This window comes from Ursus arctos, unplaced genomic scaffold (assembly GCF_023065955.2).
Source record: "Ursus arctos isolate Adak ecotype North America unplaced genomic scaffold, UrsArc2.0 scaffold_15, whole genome shotgun sequence".
Lineage (NCBI taxonomy): Eukaryota > Metazoa > Chordata > Mammalia > Carnivora > Ursidae > Ursus > Ursus arctos.
In genome coordinates, this window is record NW_026622819.1 from 31,178,187 (window position 1) to 31,195,815 (window position 17,629).

At 38.6% G+C, this 17,629-nt stretch overlaps 1 protein-coding gene across 4 annotated transcripts in view; it reads right to left on the reverse strand.

The window, feature by feature from the left end:
* The window catches only part of TTC33 (tetratricopeptide repeat domain 33), a 34,932-nt gene that overhangs the window by 3,159 nt on the left and 14,144 nt on the right, over nt 1–17,629 (reverse strand). For all 4 annotated transcript variants that reach the window (XM_026506870.4, XM_057312220.1, XM_057312221.1 and 1 more), the window contains 2 exons: nt 3,954–4,035; nt 2,397–2,528 (listed from right to left, as the gene is read on the reverse strand). In XM_026506870.4, coding sequence (XP_026362655.1) covers nt 2,397–2,528; nt 3,954–4,035 — 214 coding nt within the window. The remainder of the gene's footprint in view (nt 1–2,396; nt 2,529–3,953; nt 4,036–17,629) is intronic.

The window sequence follows — 17,629 nt, forward strand, 5'->3', positions numbered from 1 at the left end:
CCCTCCCAACAGCATCAGAGTACATACTATTCTCCAGTAAAAACAGAACATTTTCCAGGAGAGATCACATGTCAAGTCACAGAACAAGTCTTAACAAATTTAAGGTGACTGAAATCATGCCAAGTATCTTTTCTAATGATAACGGAAGAAAACCAGAGATCAATAGCAGAAGAAAAACCGGGAAATTCACAAATAAGTAGAAACTAAACAACATAATCTTAAACAACCAATGAGTCAAAGAAGAAGTCAAAAGAGAAATGAGAAAACATCTGGACACAAATGAGAATGAACATAACAACATACTAGAACTTACGGATGCAGCAAAAGCAGAACTAAGAGGGAAGTTTATAGAAAAAAGACCTCAATTAAAAAGTTAATTTTACAGCTCAAACAATTAGAAAATGAAGAACTAAGCCTATAATTGTTTTCCAACACCCAACGCTCTCTCTCTCTCTTTTTTTAAGTTTCAAGTTGTTATTTACATTCCGGTTAGTTAACATGTAGTGTAGGGGCGTCTGGGTGGCTCAGTCGATTAAACGTCTGCCTTCAGTTCAGGTCATGATCCCAGGGTCTTGGGATCGAGCCCTGTGTCGAGCTGTCTGCTCAGTGGGAGCCTGCTTCTCCCTCTCCCTGCCACTTCCCCTGCTTATACTCCCTCTCTCTGTCAAATAAATAAACAAATCTTAATAAATATATATAATGTAATATTAAGTTTCAGGTGTAGAATTTAATGATGCATCACTTCCAACACCCAAGTCTATGTAAAAACCTAATTACTCTTGGGGCTAGCCCCACCTATTGACTTTTAATGTACCACCTGTCCGATTTATCTATGTATTTTCTTGTATTTTTGTCCAAATAAATACAAATATAGGAAGAATGGTTAGATGTTAACAATTTTAGCTTGCTTTCAAAATATTTTAAATAGTGACCCTTCCTTATGACATTTTGAGTAAAAGTCCTTTTTTTCTTATCATTCCAGTCTTTCAATAAAATAGCTTAAGTTTACATAAAAATTACAAATTTAGATTGTTCCAAGTACAGCCCTAAAAATTACATTAAATGAGGAAAAAAATAACACTTTTAATCCCTCCAAGAACTTCATAATTTTAATGGACACAACCGTATCAAAAGGAAAAAAATAACAGTTGAACAACTGGTTCCCTTATTCAAAAATACTTAAAATCTTAAACAATTTCACTTTTACTGATTGACTGAAAGTATCTCAACTGTGTCACCTGCAGTATTTTCTTTCTTTACAGGGCGATCTTTGCTAAACATTAAATCCTAGAGGTTTTTTCCCATTACCATAGACATTAAACAAGCAAAAGAGATAATGCCTTGTAAGCTATTAAAAAAAGCAGAAATGGGGGAAAGTATTATTTGATAGGCTTTGTTTGTTTTTCTGTTAACCCATCAGAAAACAAAATACCATGAATTTCTTTCTTCCAACTCTAGTATGATTTAAGTTGTCAGGTAAAAAAAAAAAAAAAAAAAAAAAAAAAGGGCTTTGACTAAACTGGTTTCCATCACTGTGACTCTCATTTCAGATTATCATGCTTAAGTTACTTGCCACCAATTATTTTCTCATTAAAATTACTTATTATTTCTGAGAATTTGACAAACACCTTTGTTTGGTAAATAGAAATAATATTTATCAGAAAAATCTGTTATCCGTAACTTACTCACGCCATTGCTAGTAAAGTTAAATTCAGGGTCTACCAGTCATTTCATTAGCTTTTAAAGAAACTATTTTTAATTTTGTATTTACTGGGGTTTTTTTCTAACCGTAAAAGGCAAATAAAGCCATGCAAAATCTTAATTAATGACAAACAGAAAATCTGGCACTACTATATTAGATTTGCAAACACTCTTTAGGAAGCTGGTGGCCAGGTATACACAGGCCTGCCAAAACAAAAAGAAAAACAGAATAATTGTCATAGCCAACTCTCATCTATTCAGCCTGTGCTAATACCTGAAAAAAAAATTTTTTTTTTTTTTTAAGATTTTATTTATTTGAGAGAGAGAGTGTGGGAAGGGCAGAGGGAGAGACTCTCAAGCAAACTTCCCAATGAGCACAGAGCCTGACAGGGGACTCAATCTCACAACCCAAGAGATCATGACCTGAGCCGAAACCAAGAGTCGGACGTGTAACCTACTGAACCACCGGGGCACCCCCTGAAAAAAATATTCTGACTCTAATATAATTGATATTTACAATGGATAACGATGTTCAATAATAACTTTGGACTGTGTCAATGGTTTAATACCTTTAAGAGGTAATTTGCTATTTACTTTTTGCATAGATGTAATAAATGGCTATTTACTTTTTGGTTCAGCTAATCAAAAACATGTCAGAATAAAATTTCATCATTATAATAATCTAACTTCCTTACCAGGACTATCTCTCCTAATCCAAGCTGAGCACGTCCCAGAGTTTGCCAAGACTCCCATGAATGTGGGTTTCTCTGGACAGCCATTTCAGCTGCATGTACAGCTGGGAACATTTCATGCAGAGACATTAGGACCTACAGCCAAAAAAAAAGAAACAAAACCTGTCAGTAATATTCATAAACTAGCAAACTACTAATGAATAACCGTATGTAAACTTTTTCATTTTTAAAAAAATATTTTTAGTCTGGTAAATATGGCATCTCAGTGGTTTTGACCCACTCCTCTGTCATGCAGGGTAGGAACGACTATTCTTCTTCCTATTTCTAAAATAACTATGAAAGTATGGTGGCCACTGGTGGCTCAGAGATACATGAACTCTTAATTCCACTTCTGATTATTCTATTTACAATGTGGTTCTCAAGGGACCCCAGGTTTTACTGTTAAACGAGGTAAATTTAAATTTGTTCCTCCACTCAACCTATGAACATCTTCCAGATACAAAAAATCATTTAAAAACTCCATAGGCCTCCCCACAGCTGGGTTTTTCGAACCACGTAAAGCAGAAAAATAGGGAGTTCCAGAACCTTCCACTTCAGTCTATTGGAAAGGGCTAGATTTTATCTATCATCTTTGGGACCATCCACATTTCACAAGATTTGTAACACAACTATGATTATTAGGTTACAAATTAAACAATTTATTTCATATAGTTCACCACAAACACTGCCTTTAATATATATGTAGTCAAGACTGAAAGTTGAAGAACCAAATGACGGTCCTCCCAGCCCTTCATTCAGCGGACATAATTTATTTGGGGTTTTCTTGGCCAAACTAAAATCAAAGCTGATAAAGAATGTGCCTTATGTTTGAGATCATCACCTGAAAGATATCTGTATGGTGTGTAGATCAAGGCTGAATTGTAACTATTCCCTGCCAAAAATATGTTTGATACTCCATTAGTGATTTTGAAGTCTTTTGGATAACTTAATTCAAGTGCTCAGAGATTTTCTTTATAGACTTTCCCACAAAATAAGAGAAATGTATTTTTAAAATTCAAATGCTATTTTAAAACTATTAATAAATTGAGTCTATTCTGACCTTTTGCTAAGAACTGGGCCATTTTTAGAGAAATATCATCATTTAGAGTCCAACAATCCTCATTCTGAAGAAACAAAACTATTGCTCAATCCACTACAATTAATTTCCAGGAAAGCAAACCCCTTTCATTTATTTAAGAAATCACCAGTGACTTCCTAAAAGACAGCTATCTGTTCATATCTTACCATAGGTTGAAATAAGTGAAGATAAATGAATTTCTAATGTCATGCAAAAGGCAGAGCTGTAAATAATACGGTGATGATATTTTACCGCCCAGGGGACCACCAATAATACTATGGTAACATATTTTGGAAAGGAAATGTTGAAAAAATTTGAAAAAGACATATTTGAGAAGGAAAATGGATAGAAATGTCATTTTAGTTCATTACTTTTCACCAAACACATACGAACACGACACAGTGAGATTTCATAATGAAAGAGAAATTCTTCATAAACAGTACCTGCGATTTCATCTCGTACAGGGTGGCGTCATCTGGGGTTAACAGCAGTGCTTCATCCCATTTTTGAATTGCCTCTCGGTATCTGTGGTTAAGTTACATTAGTACCATATTTTCAATAAGTCCTTGAGAGTACATGACCAAATTTTAAAATCAGGTACTAAGGAATAATAAGCTCTATTCAAGAACTGACAATGATAATACCGTTACAAAAGCAAGAAAAACTAAGAGAGAAAGGGAAAGGACAGCAAGAGAGAAAAAGACAAATGTAAATAAAAGAGATCTTAGAAATCTTTCCCCAATTTTACTTTCTGGGCTGAGAAATCACTACCAAAATTTCCCCTTTTTTTTCATCAACCTCAATGTCTGCAAATGTTGTCACACAAGTTAGAAGTACCACGAAGAACTTTTCTGAGGAATTTACAATCCAGTTGCAATCCTGGGCTCTCCTGAAACAATCTAGCTGACACAGAACACTTTAAGAAGTTGCCTGGTAATTGTGTAAAGACTCTTCAGTTTGGGGGCACCTGGGTGGCTCAGTTGGTTGAGTGTCTGACTCTTGATTTTGGCTCAGGTCATGATCTCAGGGTCGTGGGATTGAGCCCCGCGTCAGGCTCCACACCCAGCAGGGAGTCTGGTTGACGATTCTCTCTTCCTCTCCCTGTGCCCCTCCACACCGGCCCCCCATGCTGCTCGCACTTTCTCTCTCTAAAATAAATAAATAAATCTTTAAAAAAAAAAAAAGATTCTTCAGTTTTAAGTTTCCTTGTCTGTAAATTCCATGGGCTTAGGAATATAATATCTTTTCATCACTATTAGTACATGGTAAGCTTATAAAAAATGGGTCAAATGAATGAAAAACAGTTTAGAGATGGTGATTTCCACCACTACCTTTCCACTGATGTCCTCCTAGTCAGATTTTTCTTGTGAGCTCCAGAGCCACATGGTCAACTAGCATCTCCATGAAGATACCTCAAACTCATTCTGCCTAAAACTGATCTTAGCACGCCACGTGCCAGATCTGCAGGGGCACTGCAGCACTTTCTTTTTTAAATAAAATTAAGGAATAACGAAGTCCCACATGCTATCCCACGCAGTCACGTTCACAGCATCCTTCACAAGTGGTTAACTCATGTATACTTGAATATTTCTAGAAAGAGAAAATTCTATTTGCCAGAATATTTTCCATTACAATGATGCTGAAACTTTCTATTCTGTACCTTTCCCTCAATGTTACTAATTCTGCTTTCTAGAGCTAAAGAGAAAATATATAATCCACTAGTTTTAATTCTTGGCTACACCAGAATGATCTAGGGAGATTCCGGAAGGGAAGAAATACACAACGCACACACACACACAACTGGTCCTTGCCTCAGCTCAGCTAAAACAGATATTCTCAGAGGAGGGCCCAGGCATCTATATTTTTTGAACCAGGAAATGCTAATAAACACCAAGGTCGTGAACCACAGATCATATGTTTCATAGCATATTAAGACCTATCATGTGCTACCTTCTCCTGAATAACTCATTGTTACCTGTCTTCCAGACCCTTCATTTCCTCTGTATGTGTTCTTCTGCATAATTTCCTACTGACTATGTGAAGATCCAAACCAAACATAGCAACCAAAATGTAGGCCAATATGCACTGATTAATATTTAAACAGAGGACAGTGAAATAAACAAAGGTGACATTTGGGAGAAAATGCAAAGTTGAAGAACATAAAAAAGTACGTTCTGTTTTCACTTTGCTAGAGAGTTCCTTGACTAGCAAGGAATATGAATGGGCAGTGCCATTTCCAGGGGTCTTATGCCATCTTCGCAAATGACAAAGGGGCTACAGACACCTGAAAATAAGTCTGCCACAGAGCCAATGCCACAGCTAGCAGCAGGGTGAGAGTGAGCACGGCAGGACTGTGCTTTCCACATCCTGCCTTAGCTGCCGTTATAGGCCGTAGCAGTGGCTTTGCTACTTTATAGTAGCAGGCTATATAAAGCTATGTGCTTTAGATTCACCCTGCAAAAGCTGGGTCTTTGCTTTGAGGCAAACCAATCTGAAAATGCAGACATGGCTATCAGAACTACTGCCTGGACCATGGTTAATATCTTCTTCCCTAACAGGGGCCCCTGCTGAGTACTGAAGAGTTACCTGTTTGAACACTGTGTTTAATTCTGGGTGAAAGACTACTAGAATTTTAGGAACACGGTGTGATCATTATTCGCTTCATTTTTATGATGTGCTCCCACAATTCTGTATGTTTTTCCCTGCTTCTGCCTGCATCAGAAATATTCTTTTTGGGGGGGCACCTAGGTGGCTCAATCGGTTAAGCATCTGCCTTCAGCTCAGGTCATGATCTCAGGGTCCTGATCAAGTCCCACATCAGGCTCCCTGTTCAGCAGGGAGTCCGCTTCTCCATCTCTCTCTGCCACGCCGCCCTGCTCCTGCTCTCTCCCTCTCTCTCTCAAATAAATAAAATCTTAAAAAAAAAAAAGAAATACTCTTTTTAAAAATATTTTAGGTAGTTAACATACATTGCAATATTGGTTTCTGGAGTAGAATTCAGTGCTCATCGTAACAAGGGCCCTCCTTAGTACCCATCACCCATTTAGTCCTCCCCCCACTCCCCTCAATTAACCCTCAATTTGTTCTCTATTGTTAAGAGTCTCTTATGGCTTGTTTCTCTCTCTCCTTTTTTTTCTTTTCTCCCTTCCCATACATTCATCTGTTTTCTTTCTTAAATTCCAATATGAGTGAGATCATATGGTATTTGCCTTTCTCTGACTGACTTAGTTCACTTAGCATAATACACTCCAGCTCTACCCATGTCATTGCAAATGGCAAGATTCCATTCTTTTTGATGGCTGGGTAATATTCCAGTGTGTGTGTGTGTGTGTGTGTGTGTGTGTGTGTGTGTGTGTATCACATCTTTATTCATTTATCAGTCAATGGACATTTGGGTTCTCTCCATAGTTTGGCTATTGTTGATAATGCTGCTATAAACATCAGGGTGCAATAGTCCCTTCAAATCTGTAATTTTGTCACAAATCAAACCTCTAAGAGCAGTGCTAACTGAAAATTATTTAGTTATCAAGGATTTCCCCAAACTCAAACACCTATCTAGAGCCAGGGTCCGCAGAGTGGAAAGTAACAGTGGAAACATGCAGTCTCACCGGCTGCTATCAGTGCTCTTCCTCCATCTCACTCTCAGAAATCCCACTGGAGTGCTCCATACGTCTCTCTGCTTTCCACATATTCGGACACTTCTGCACAGTGTCAGACTATGCCCATTATCATGGCCTGTACAGGTGTGAGTGGCTGGCACACAATTTTCCATTCAAATTCTGTGCTCATCAGGCGATAGACATGGGGTGGTTAAACCACTGTGTTCTGTTGCTGGCTCCTACTTAACCTGAATGGGAACCTGAGACTCGCAGTTCTTTTTAGGCTATTCATATGTCAGTGTTAGCTAGAAACTGCCTAATATACTTCAAAGTAAGCCATTTAAGGTATCTTTTTAGGTACCATCAAAATTGTTATTTATGAATTCCCTCTATTAAAACACTATCAACTGGGGTGCTTGGGTGGCTCAGTCGGTTGAGCATCGGATTCTGGATTTCAGCTCAGGGCATGATCTCAGGGTCGTGAGAATGACCCCTGCAGTTAGGGATCCTCTGTCTCCCTCTGTCCCTTCCCACCCTCCAACCTGCCCCAACCCCCTGGTCATAGGCAGGCACCCATGCCCTCTCTCAAAAACAAAAAACAAACCAAAAAACCCCCCAAAACCCCACTATTAACTATACAGAATTAACTAGCTGTTTCTGTAGGGTTACCGCCTATCAGACCACACTCCTTGGATTCGCGTGCTAACCCCTCAAGGGTGCCGTTCTTCTAGTCCTTCCTTTCCCAGCCCCCCACATAAAGTAGCTTCCTTCAAGCAAAACATAATTTTAAAAGAGAATGGTGGCAGAAAAGATGTAAGGACCTCACCTGGTACGCAAGTCAGCAAAGGAGAAGATGAAAAGGAACTTACAGAGAAGGACCGAGAAAGTCTGAACTTTACTGGTGGACTCAAGGGGATAAAGACCACAGCTTGGGGATAAGAGAGAAATGGAAGGAGGGGGAAGGCAGGGTCTGCAGATTCCAGTGGGCCTCTTCCTTCTCTGATCCACACGTGTCCATCTATAATGGTAGCCTAAGACCGCAATCTACGCTGGCAACTAAAACACGTGGTTGGCTGACATCAAGCGTTTGATTTTTTTTTTTAATACAAAATGTTCTTAAATCAGGTCTTCCTCATATTCTATACCTGAGTAAATGACATATGTTTTGATATAAAAAGTTGTTTCCTAAATATACAAATAAAGAACAATCAGAAAATATAGGCAAGCGCACCAGTACACACACCCATACCCCACACACAGAAATTAAAAACAACCATAGTTAATATAGTTAACATTTTATTATATATTCTTCCAGTTTGTTTTAATGTATATCACACATATGAAACATTTTTTATGTCTTTAAATTATCAAATGCTTCTCTCTGTAGCATAATGCTCAGAGACTGATTACTACTGCTTCAATACAAAATTCATTCCAATGGATCTGCCACTGTCAGACATTATACTTAAAAGCTGCTAAAAGAGTAAATCTTAAATGTTCTCACCACACAAAAAGAGCAATTATGTGAGGTGATGGATGTGTCAACTAACCTTTTACCATGGTAATCATTTTGCAATATATATGTTTATCAAATCATCACATTCTATACCTTAAACTTACATAATGTTATTCATCAATTATATCTCAATAAAACTGGAAAAAAATTACCCTTTGGCCATTACAATTATCTTTTTGGAAGGAAGTGGGCCATGAATAATTGTTGAAAAAGAAATTTTTGGAGGTCAAATATATACATATTATACTTGATATAAAACTGACTAGAAATAAGATCACCTTAGAAGGAAGGATGGCATAACTTAAGATAGCATTCTTATTAATTTCCTTTAAGAAAAGAGCCAATGAGAGAAGGAATAAATATTATATTTACTTGTCTATACTTCTCCCCTTCAGATTTTCTAGTAATATGACCTGCTGGGGCACCTGGGTGGCTCAGTCGGTTAAGCATCTGACTTGCCTCAGGTCTTGATCTCAGGGTCCTCCCACTGAGCAGGGAGTCTGCTTGTTCTTCTCCCTCTGCCCCCCCTCACCCCCGTGCATGCTCTGTCTCTCTCAGATAAATAAATAAATAAATAAAATCTTAAAAAATGTACAAGCTGCATATTTTCAGTTCCCAATTGATTTAGTTTTTAAAACTAGCAATCCCTATGCTAATCAAAAATTCAAATGACATTAATACTCTTTGATTATAAGATTATGTATATCTAAAATACAAATCAGAGCACATGGCTGGCTCAGTCAGTGGAGCATGGGACTCTTGATCTCGGGGTTGTGAGTTCAAGCCCCACCCTGGGTGAAGAGACTACTTAAAAATAAAATCTTAAAAAATAAGAAAACTTTTAAAATACAAATTAAATTTAGAATGTTTAATCCTCTAAAAAATAGCTTATATGTTTAACTAGAATTATACTTCTAAAATACTTATTTTTAATCGTAGAAAAGGGGAAAAATCCTTATAATGAAGCACAAATAAAGCAAGCCTCTCATGTCCTCCCTCAATCCAGTCTTCAAAACGCATACATATAATCAACACACATACTTAAAAGCTCTACTTCAAATGAACAATTATTTTCAATTTAAACTCTATAAACAATAAAAGAACATGTAAATGAACACTATTTTCAAAACCTTTGTGAAGGACAAAGATAGAACTTTTTTCCTTCAAAAACTTAGAAATAAAAATGACAAACCTATAAACAAATGCTGGTGAGGAAAAGTTCCTTAAAAAGGAGGGAAATCAGCTCACATACATGCACATGACCTTCAAACCCCATCTGTTACTTGGTAACAACATACTCAAAAAAAAGGAAAAAAGTAAAATGTGCTTTTAAGAGAAAGACAGCATTCACAATGGGGGAGGTGGCAGTGGAGGGTGGAGGGCGAGACAGAGGATCTTGAGCAGAATCTACCCAATGCTGGGCTCGATCTCCCGACCCTGAGATCATGACCTGAGCAGAAACCAAAAGTCGGACACTTAACCAGCTATGCCACCCACCTGCCCCAAAATACGTATGACGGAAGTCAACCTCGTGTCACTCCTGTCCTCTGGTCTATTAGATCACTTTCCCACAGGCAACCAGTTACCAGTTCCTTGATATCCTGCCAAAGATAATCTTTAGATTTCTAAGCATGTGGACCTATGTGTCTTTTAAACATCATAAACGGTAACATTCCAAATATATACACCATTCTCTTCCTTGCCCTTTTTACTGGCTAGATCTTGGAGATCATTTTGTATGATTATGTATAGAACTGCCTTTTAAAAAAAAAACGGCTGTAAGGTAGATCTCTTACTTCCTAAAACTGGGAACCAGAAAGGTTTGGACATGACAGGATACTTGCATTTCATTGCATGCCTTTTAAAATTACATGCATAGGGGGACGCCTGGGTGGGTTCAGTCAGTTGATCCCAGCTCAGGTCTTGATCTCATGGTGGTGAGTTCAAGCCCCGCACTGGGCTCCACACTGGGCATGGAGCTCACTTAAAAAAAAAAAAAAAAAAGTAAAACCATGTGCATATGTATTGCCTTTCTCTTTTCGTTAAAAATTGTACAAATAAAGTGGTACCTGGGTGGCTCAGTCGTTAAGCATCTGCCTTCGGCTCAGGGCGTGATCCCGGGGTCGTGGGATCGAGCCCTGCATTGAGCTCCCTGCTCAGCGGGGAGCCTGCTTCTCCCTCTCCCTCTGCCTACCGCTCTGCCTACTTGTGCTCTCTCTCTCTGTCAAATAAATGAATAAAATCTTTAAAAAAAATAAAAATAAAAATTGTACAAATAAATTACACAAACCATGGCACTAGCTAAGATCACAGAGAGAGAGAGAGAATGAGAAAGAAAAAAGATACCAGGGCTGGAGTTTTCAAAATTCAGAAGTCAAGTAGAGAAGGAAGGGCTAGTAAAGACAACTGAAAAGCAGAGAAGAAAGGAAGGAAGACATTCAGAGTGTGTGTGATTTCATAGAGACCAAGAAGCGTCACAGAGAGAGTGACAGGTTGCTCCTAAGGGAGACGTGGTAACATGTAAGTCACTGGTAACACTGACCAGAACAGCATCCTTGGAGTGGAAGAAATAGAAACCAGCCTGAGGGCTGAAGTGGAAGTAAGAAAGAAGGGATGGTGAATGTTGACAACTCACTGGGGAAGTTTTTCTGTGACCACCAAAAAGAGAAATGAGAAGATAACTGACCAGGAATATCAAATCAAGAGAAGGCTGACATATATCTCAAACATAGGTCCAGACTGAGCTCATCATCATCTCCTACTCCAAACCTACTACCCTTGTAACCCCAGCTCAGAGAACAGCACCACCGAGTCACAGAGACAGAATCCAGAAGTCATCCTACACTTTCCCTCGGTTACATCAGTCATCACTTCTCTAATTCCTCCTTTCATCCACTGTCACTGCTCCTACGTAGCATAGGTCCTCAGCCTTCCTTGCTGGGATCATCAAAAATTCAGTTAGTGATTTTCTCTGGCCTCCTCTCAGCCAGACCTCTAGGGCTGGAACACGGCTCTGCCTATTCTTCGGCTGGTTCCAATTTGTCTTTCCTGATTCCACTCGGAAACTCTTTCCTCCCAGAAATCGTCTCACACACTCTTTACTGCTTCTAGTCCCCCATTTAGTTAAATACCCTCCTTTTTCATCATCCAAAGAACTCTCCAAATGGTCCTCTTTACTCCATATCAAAACAATGTCTCTGTGTCACCCACAAAAGATGCTTATGTAGTATTTTCTTTGCAGCATCAATGCCTAACAAAAGCACTAAATAAATGTTCAGCGAGGAACAAAAAAAGATATAAGAAATCAATACACTACACTAATTTGGGTGAGGAGAGCACAATATAAAACAAACGCCAAATGATGTCGAATATAATTTTATCTTTGCTGAATCAGAATGACTTTTAGATTTTTTTTTAAGATTTTATTTATTTATTTGACAGAGACAGAGACAGCCAGCGAGAGAGGGAACACAAGCAGGGGGAGTGGGAGAGGAAGAAGCAGGCTCCCAGTGGAGCAGGGAACCTGATGCGGGGCTTGATCCCAGGACCCTGGGATCACACCCTGAGCCGAAGGCAGACGCTTAACAATGGAGCCACCCAGGCGCCCCGACTTTTAGATTTTACACAGCTTTAGAGTAAATTTTAACTACTTGTCCTGATTATTTAAATTCTTGATAAAAAGAAAAGTTGCATACATTAAAACACTACTAAACTCAAATGCTTTATTCCAGATATAGTTGATTCTCATTCCCATAGTTATGTTCTATAAAGTCGCTGTGCTGTAAAGACTGAATTCGTGAATACTAAATCATTGCTCCTAGGGAAAATACAAGGTTAAGTCCCTGCAAACCCCTGGTCATATTTTCATCAACTGATTAATACATAGCCTTGTTCTATGTGTTTCTGTTTAAAGACATCTTATTAAATATATATTGCTGATTCATTAACATTGAACTCATGGCCAACAGCATGGCAACTCATGCCTGGACAAAGCTTACTGAACCCACACGTTTTCCCTATAAAATCTGCCTTCTTATCCTTAGGAACACTAGACAACACTTCTGAACTACACCTGGGGGGCCGTTTTAAACAGCAAAACCACCAACAAAAGGCACAAAAATGTGGAAACTATAACTCAGACCACAAAAAGGACACTTGTTTACAGTATAAGAGCTGAAACGAGGAGGCACAGTTTCACCTTGTTTGACTCACCTGGGAACATACACAGCAGGCACTCAAGTTTTTTTCAGCTCTGCGGATGTCCACTAATGATTGTGAAAGCACCCTGAGTACTGATTTGGGGCTTACCAATATACTTTAGTGAGTGGGTACACTCATAAATGCAGAGTCCAGGGGCACCTGGGTGGCTCAGTCGGGTAAGCATCTGCCTGCAGCTCAGGTCACGATCCCAGGGTCCTGGGATCGAGCCCCACGTCAGGCTCCCTGCTCAGCAGGGAGTCTGCTTCTTCCTCTGCCCCTGCCTCTCCCCCTCCCTACCCCTGCTCATGCTCTCTTTCCCCCTGCTCTCTCTCAAACAAAATCTTTTTTTAAAAAAATAAATAAATGCAGAATCCATGAAGGAGGGTTAACCATATTTAACAAGAAACGTGATAGCATTTTTTCTATGTCAGATAAAATGTACTAGCCACAAATGAGTATCACTTTCCACTAATATCATGACAGATTTCTATCTGATTTCTATCACACAATTTTACATCCTTATATGGAAATATCAAGACAAATTTAAATGCTATTTCTATCCCACGCTGGGTATAGAGATTACTTAAATTAAAAAAAAAGAAGAAGAAGAAGTTTCCTAAAAGCTATTTCTTTCTTTCTTTCTTTCTTTTTTAAAGTAGGCCCCACGCCCAGTATGGGGTTTGAACTCACCACCCTGAGATTAAGAGTTGCGTGCTCTACCAACTGCGCCAGCCAGGCGCCTCCCCTAAAAGCTATTTCTATACAGCTACATTTTTAGCTAATCCCTAGCTAATATTAACATTCCTAATTTTATTTCCTCATTAAAAACTATGTCATCAAGAACTTCAAAGTTTTCACCTTATTTTATACTCTTTTTCTAATATTTACAGGAATTGTGCCCAAAAATGTTTCATGATAGAAATAACTTCTCTGGCTCAGTTTATATGTTCTTATTGGAAGTGCCTTTCCCTCAGAAGCTAAGCAGGGTCGCGCCTGGTTAGTACTTGGATGGGAAGTGCCTTTCCTTTGTTCAGAATATAATATTTGAAATTAAAAGTTTAGTTTATTTCTTCAATTTTGTAAGAGCTTTCACATAGACATTACAATGATATTGAAAGTAGTTTTAGATAGATTTGAGTGAAAGCTGTGTGACTTCCAATGTAGGTAAATCAGGTTCCAACTTTTAGACAATGATCAATTTTCTGAATTACACCCAAAAAAAGGGTAAGTTATTTTGAGTTTCTTTGTCTAGATTTGGAGCAGCATTCTGAAGAAAGCAAGGACAAAATAATGTGTAAGAAGGAATACGATGAACATTCATCATAAGGAACCTAATTTCCATAGCTTAAGATAAGCTCGGAAAGAAAGAAAAAAGAACAAAAAGGCAATAAAAGAGAAAAAACATACTTCCTAATCATTGCGCATTTTCTCAAGACGTACATATTTAGGGGAAGGGAAGGTGGATTGGGAAGAAGTGCCGGGATGATGCTCAGACCAGACTTGTGCTCGGACAGTGTGCTTCTATCAGGCAGGGTGCAAGACAGAAGGACACATTAAAAATCAACTCTAAAACTGCTCCAAGTTTTAGTCACTATCACTTATTGAAATTATGTGGACCCAGGATTAGGTTAAGTCAGTAATAGTTTAAACTTCAACTATTTACTTACACAAAAGAACAAACATATCTTAAAAGTGTCTAATTTATTACAGACAAGAACAAACAATTTAGGGTGGATCGATTGCCTCTGGAAACAGTAGGAAGGAGCTCTGAAATTACATCAAGGTGGACACACACTGAATAAAGGTCATTTTCCAAAGCAAATTAAAACAATGATGCCAACTCCTACCCAGGGCAGGATGCTTCTTAGTCGTTATTGTATTTAAAGCAATTGCCCTCTTCTCCTCCCTGCCACACTAGACAACCTGTTTTCTAAGGTAAGTAAAAAGTCGCAATTTAATCTCCCAATTTCTACTTCAGATATAGAGAGCATTTAAAATTATTTTACCATCTATATTATTCACTCATTGAGCATAGACGCAAATGTCACAAAATAAAATTCACTAGAAATTAATTCCAGTATCATGGAAAAACTTGGATCGAATTAAAACATGTACGTAAATGGGCAGGACTATAGCAAGCTGCCTTATTTCAGTGACAAATATAGGACAGAATCACAAATTATGCAAAAGACAAAATAATAAATAGGCCTCCCTTCCCTAGCTAAGCCCCATCAACTTGCTTCTTGCTTCCTCAGAGAGGCTCATTCTGACCCCCTTGCCTAAATCATTCTTGTGAATACTGCAGTACTCACGAAACCTGGTTATTTTTCTTTATAGAACTTAAACCTTTACATTTATTTCTGTGTTTGTTTAAACCGGGAGCTCTGTGTACAGCAACGTATATGCAGCGGTAGCACCTGCCACAACAGGACCAAACACATACCAGTAATTTCTGAAGGAATGAGGTAGACACAAGGAGTGGTAGACAGTCTTTGTGGGAGAAACGAGGGCAATATGGCCCTGACCACAAAACAGCCGCCGCTGCCTAAGCCACAGTTGTAAATACCATAGTTAAAAACGTAGTCTTAAGGGTCCTAATGCATGTCAGCATATCTGGACAATCTAGCATAAAAATAAAGAATGCTTTTGTCCTAAGAAAGATACGTTACCTGAAAAAAGAGAATCCTAATAATCACTGAAGACTTTCTAGTGCATAAGCTAAATATAAAAATCCTAAAGTATTAACAAATTAAATCCAGGAACTTATTAAAAAGTATAAAGTCCATATGACCATGTAGGATACACCTCAGCAAAGCATTAGGAAAAACTCATATGTGACAGACAGCGGAGGAAAAAAAGTACATGACACTCAACAATACATAACACCCATTACCCATTTCAACTATTTAAAGCTATTCCCTATAAAGTTCTTAACGAAAAGTATATACATCACAGAAATTTAGTCTCATGGTGCGATTATCCACTAAGCTTTAGTGATATTATGTCTAAAAGCGGTAATTGTGTCACCTAAAAAGAAAGCGTGTACTTCTTTAGGCAAATTATGGGTGACTTCCAGCCTATCTCTAAATATTTCCAAATGTTATTTCAGACACAACATGAAAAACTTTGGAAATCTGCTATGTTCTATTCTCTGAAAATTAAGTTATTTCTTCATAATAAGCCTCCCACTCATAATATTCTAAGAAATGGAGAAGCAGTAAATTCTGTAGGACTTAAAACCAGCGAATTGATTTCTTCCAGTATTAGCTTATCAGTCCAATCTTTTTTCTACTACCCCACACCTCTGCTCCACTCAGCAGCGTATGTGCCCAGTCCCCATCCACGTACCATGTCTTTCTTTGTTCATAGGGGTCCCCCAGTACACAAACATATGCATATCTAGGAATTCCTTCCTCCCCCTCTTCACTATTCAAAGGTGCTCTCTCCTCTAAGACCAAGTTAAAATTCCATCCTTCATGAAGACCATATGAGCACAACTTCCCTGACCACGTGGTATCACTGTGTTCCTAAAGTACTTTATGTTTTACAAAGCACTTTCAACACCATCACTTAATAAACAATTATTCTCACAAAAAGTCTATTCACTTAGTGCTCGGAAAAGTCCTCCAAGACTGGCACTACTTGCTCACTCTACTGAAGAGGAAACAAAGGTAGAGAGCAGCTATGGGACCAGTCCACAGGCACATGGCATTAATCCTGTGAAAGCCAGGAAGCTAGCTCTTCCAGTTACAAGACTAATGCTTTCCCAACTACCCCAATGTTGTCTCCCATTTCATTTTTCTCCAATTTTTCCACATATTTTTATCTTCTCTTCACTAATGAGTTCAGGGACCAAAGGGTAGATTCACCTGTATTCTCTACAATACCCAGAACATGGCCAGGCACACAGAAGGTGCTAATATCCCAGATTCTATCTACCTCATTTGTCTTACCTTCTCCAAGAGAAGTCTTGGAAAGCAGCAAAGAAAGCATTAAAGACATGAAAAGCAGGGACAAGAACTAGCATGCTGAAAATACATTTAAAAAAAAAAAAAAAGAAAGAAAAGAAATGAAAACAAATCTTACCCTAAAACAAAAGGAGCAAATACCTTAATTCTTACTTCGTTCCAGCTTACCATTCCAGGTATAGAAATTACAAGAAATTCCACCACTAGGAGAATGGGAATATGGGTAGAAAGAACCAAGAGATTAAAATTCTAGGTAGAGCAGAAGGACTTTAAGACACTGGGATGTGTGAGGTTCCAGGACTCTGTGGCTTTAGAGAAAGGGGCTGGTCCGGAGACCAAGATCAGTCCATATAATAAGTCTATATAATGACCAAGGCACCATATAATGAGTATTTCAGGCTTCGTGGGCCATACAGTCTCTGTCATAAATGCTCAATTCTGCTGTTGCACTAAAGTCAGCCACAGATAATACGTAAACAAATGTGCATGTCTGCGTCCAATAAAACTATAAAAACTGGTTGCAGTTTGCCAAGCCCTGCATTACTTGGTCCAACCACTTAAAATCTGTCATATTTGTCAAATGTCCTTTTCACTTTCAGTCCTCTTTTCTGCCTAACTCAACCAGGAACCGTTATCACCCCAAGGCAGGCATTCATCCCCATTTACAGAGGCGGTTCTGGTTGTCATTATGACTTAGAGGCACTAGTGCCAAGGGTTCGGGGATGCTACCATCCGGCAAGGCAAGGGGCAGTCCTGATCAACAAAGACCTGTCCTGTCCAAAATGCCAACAGCACTATTCCTGAGAAACAGGGCGGCCTCCCCCATCCCCGCCCTC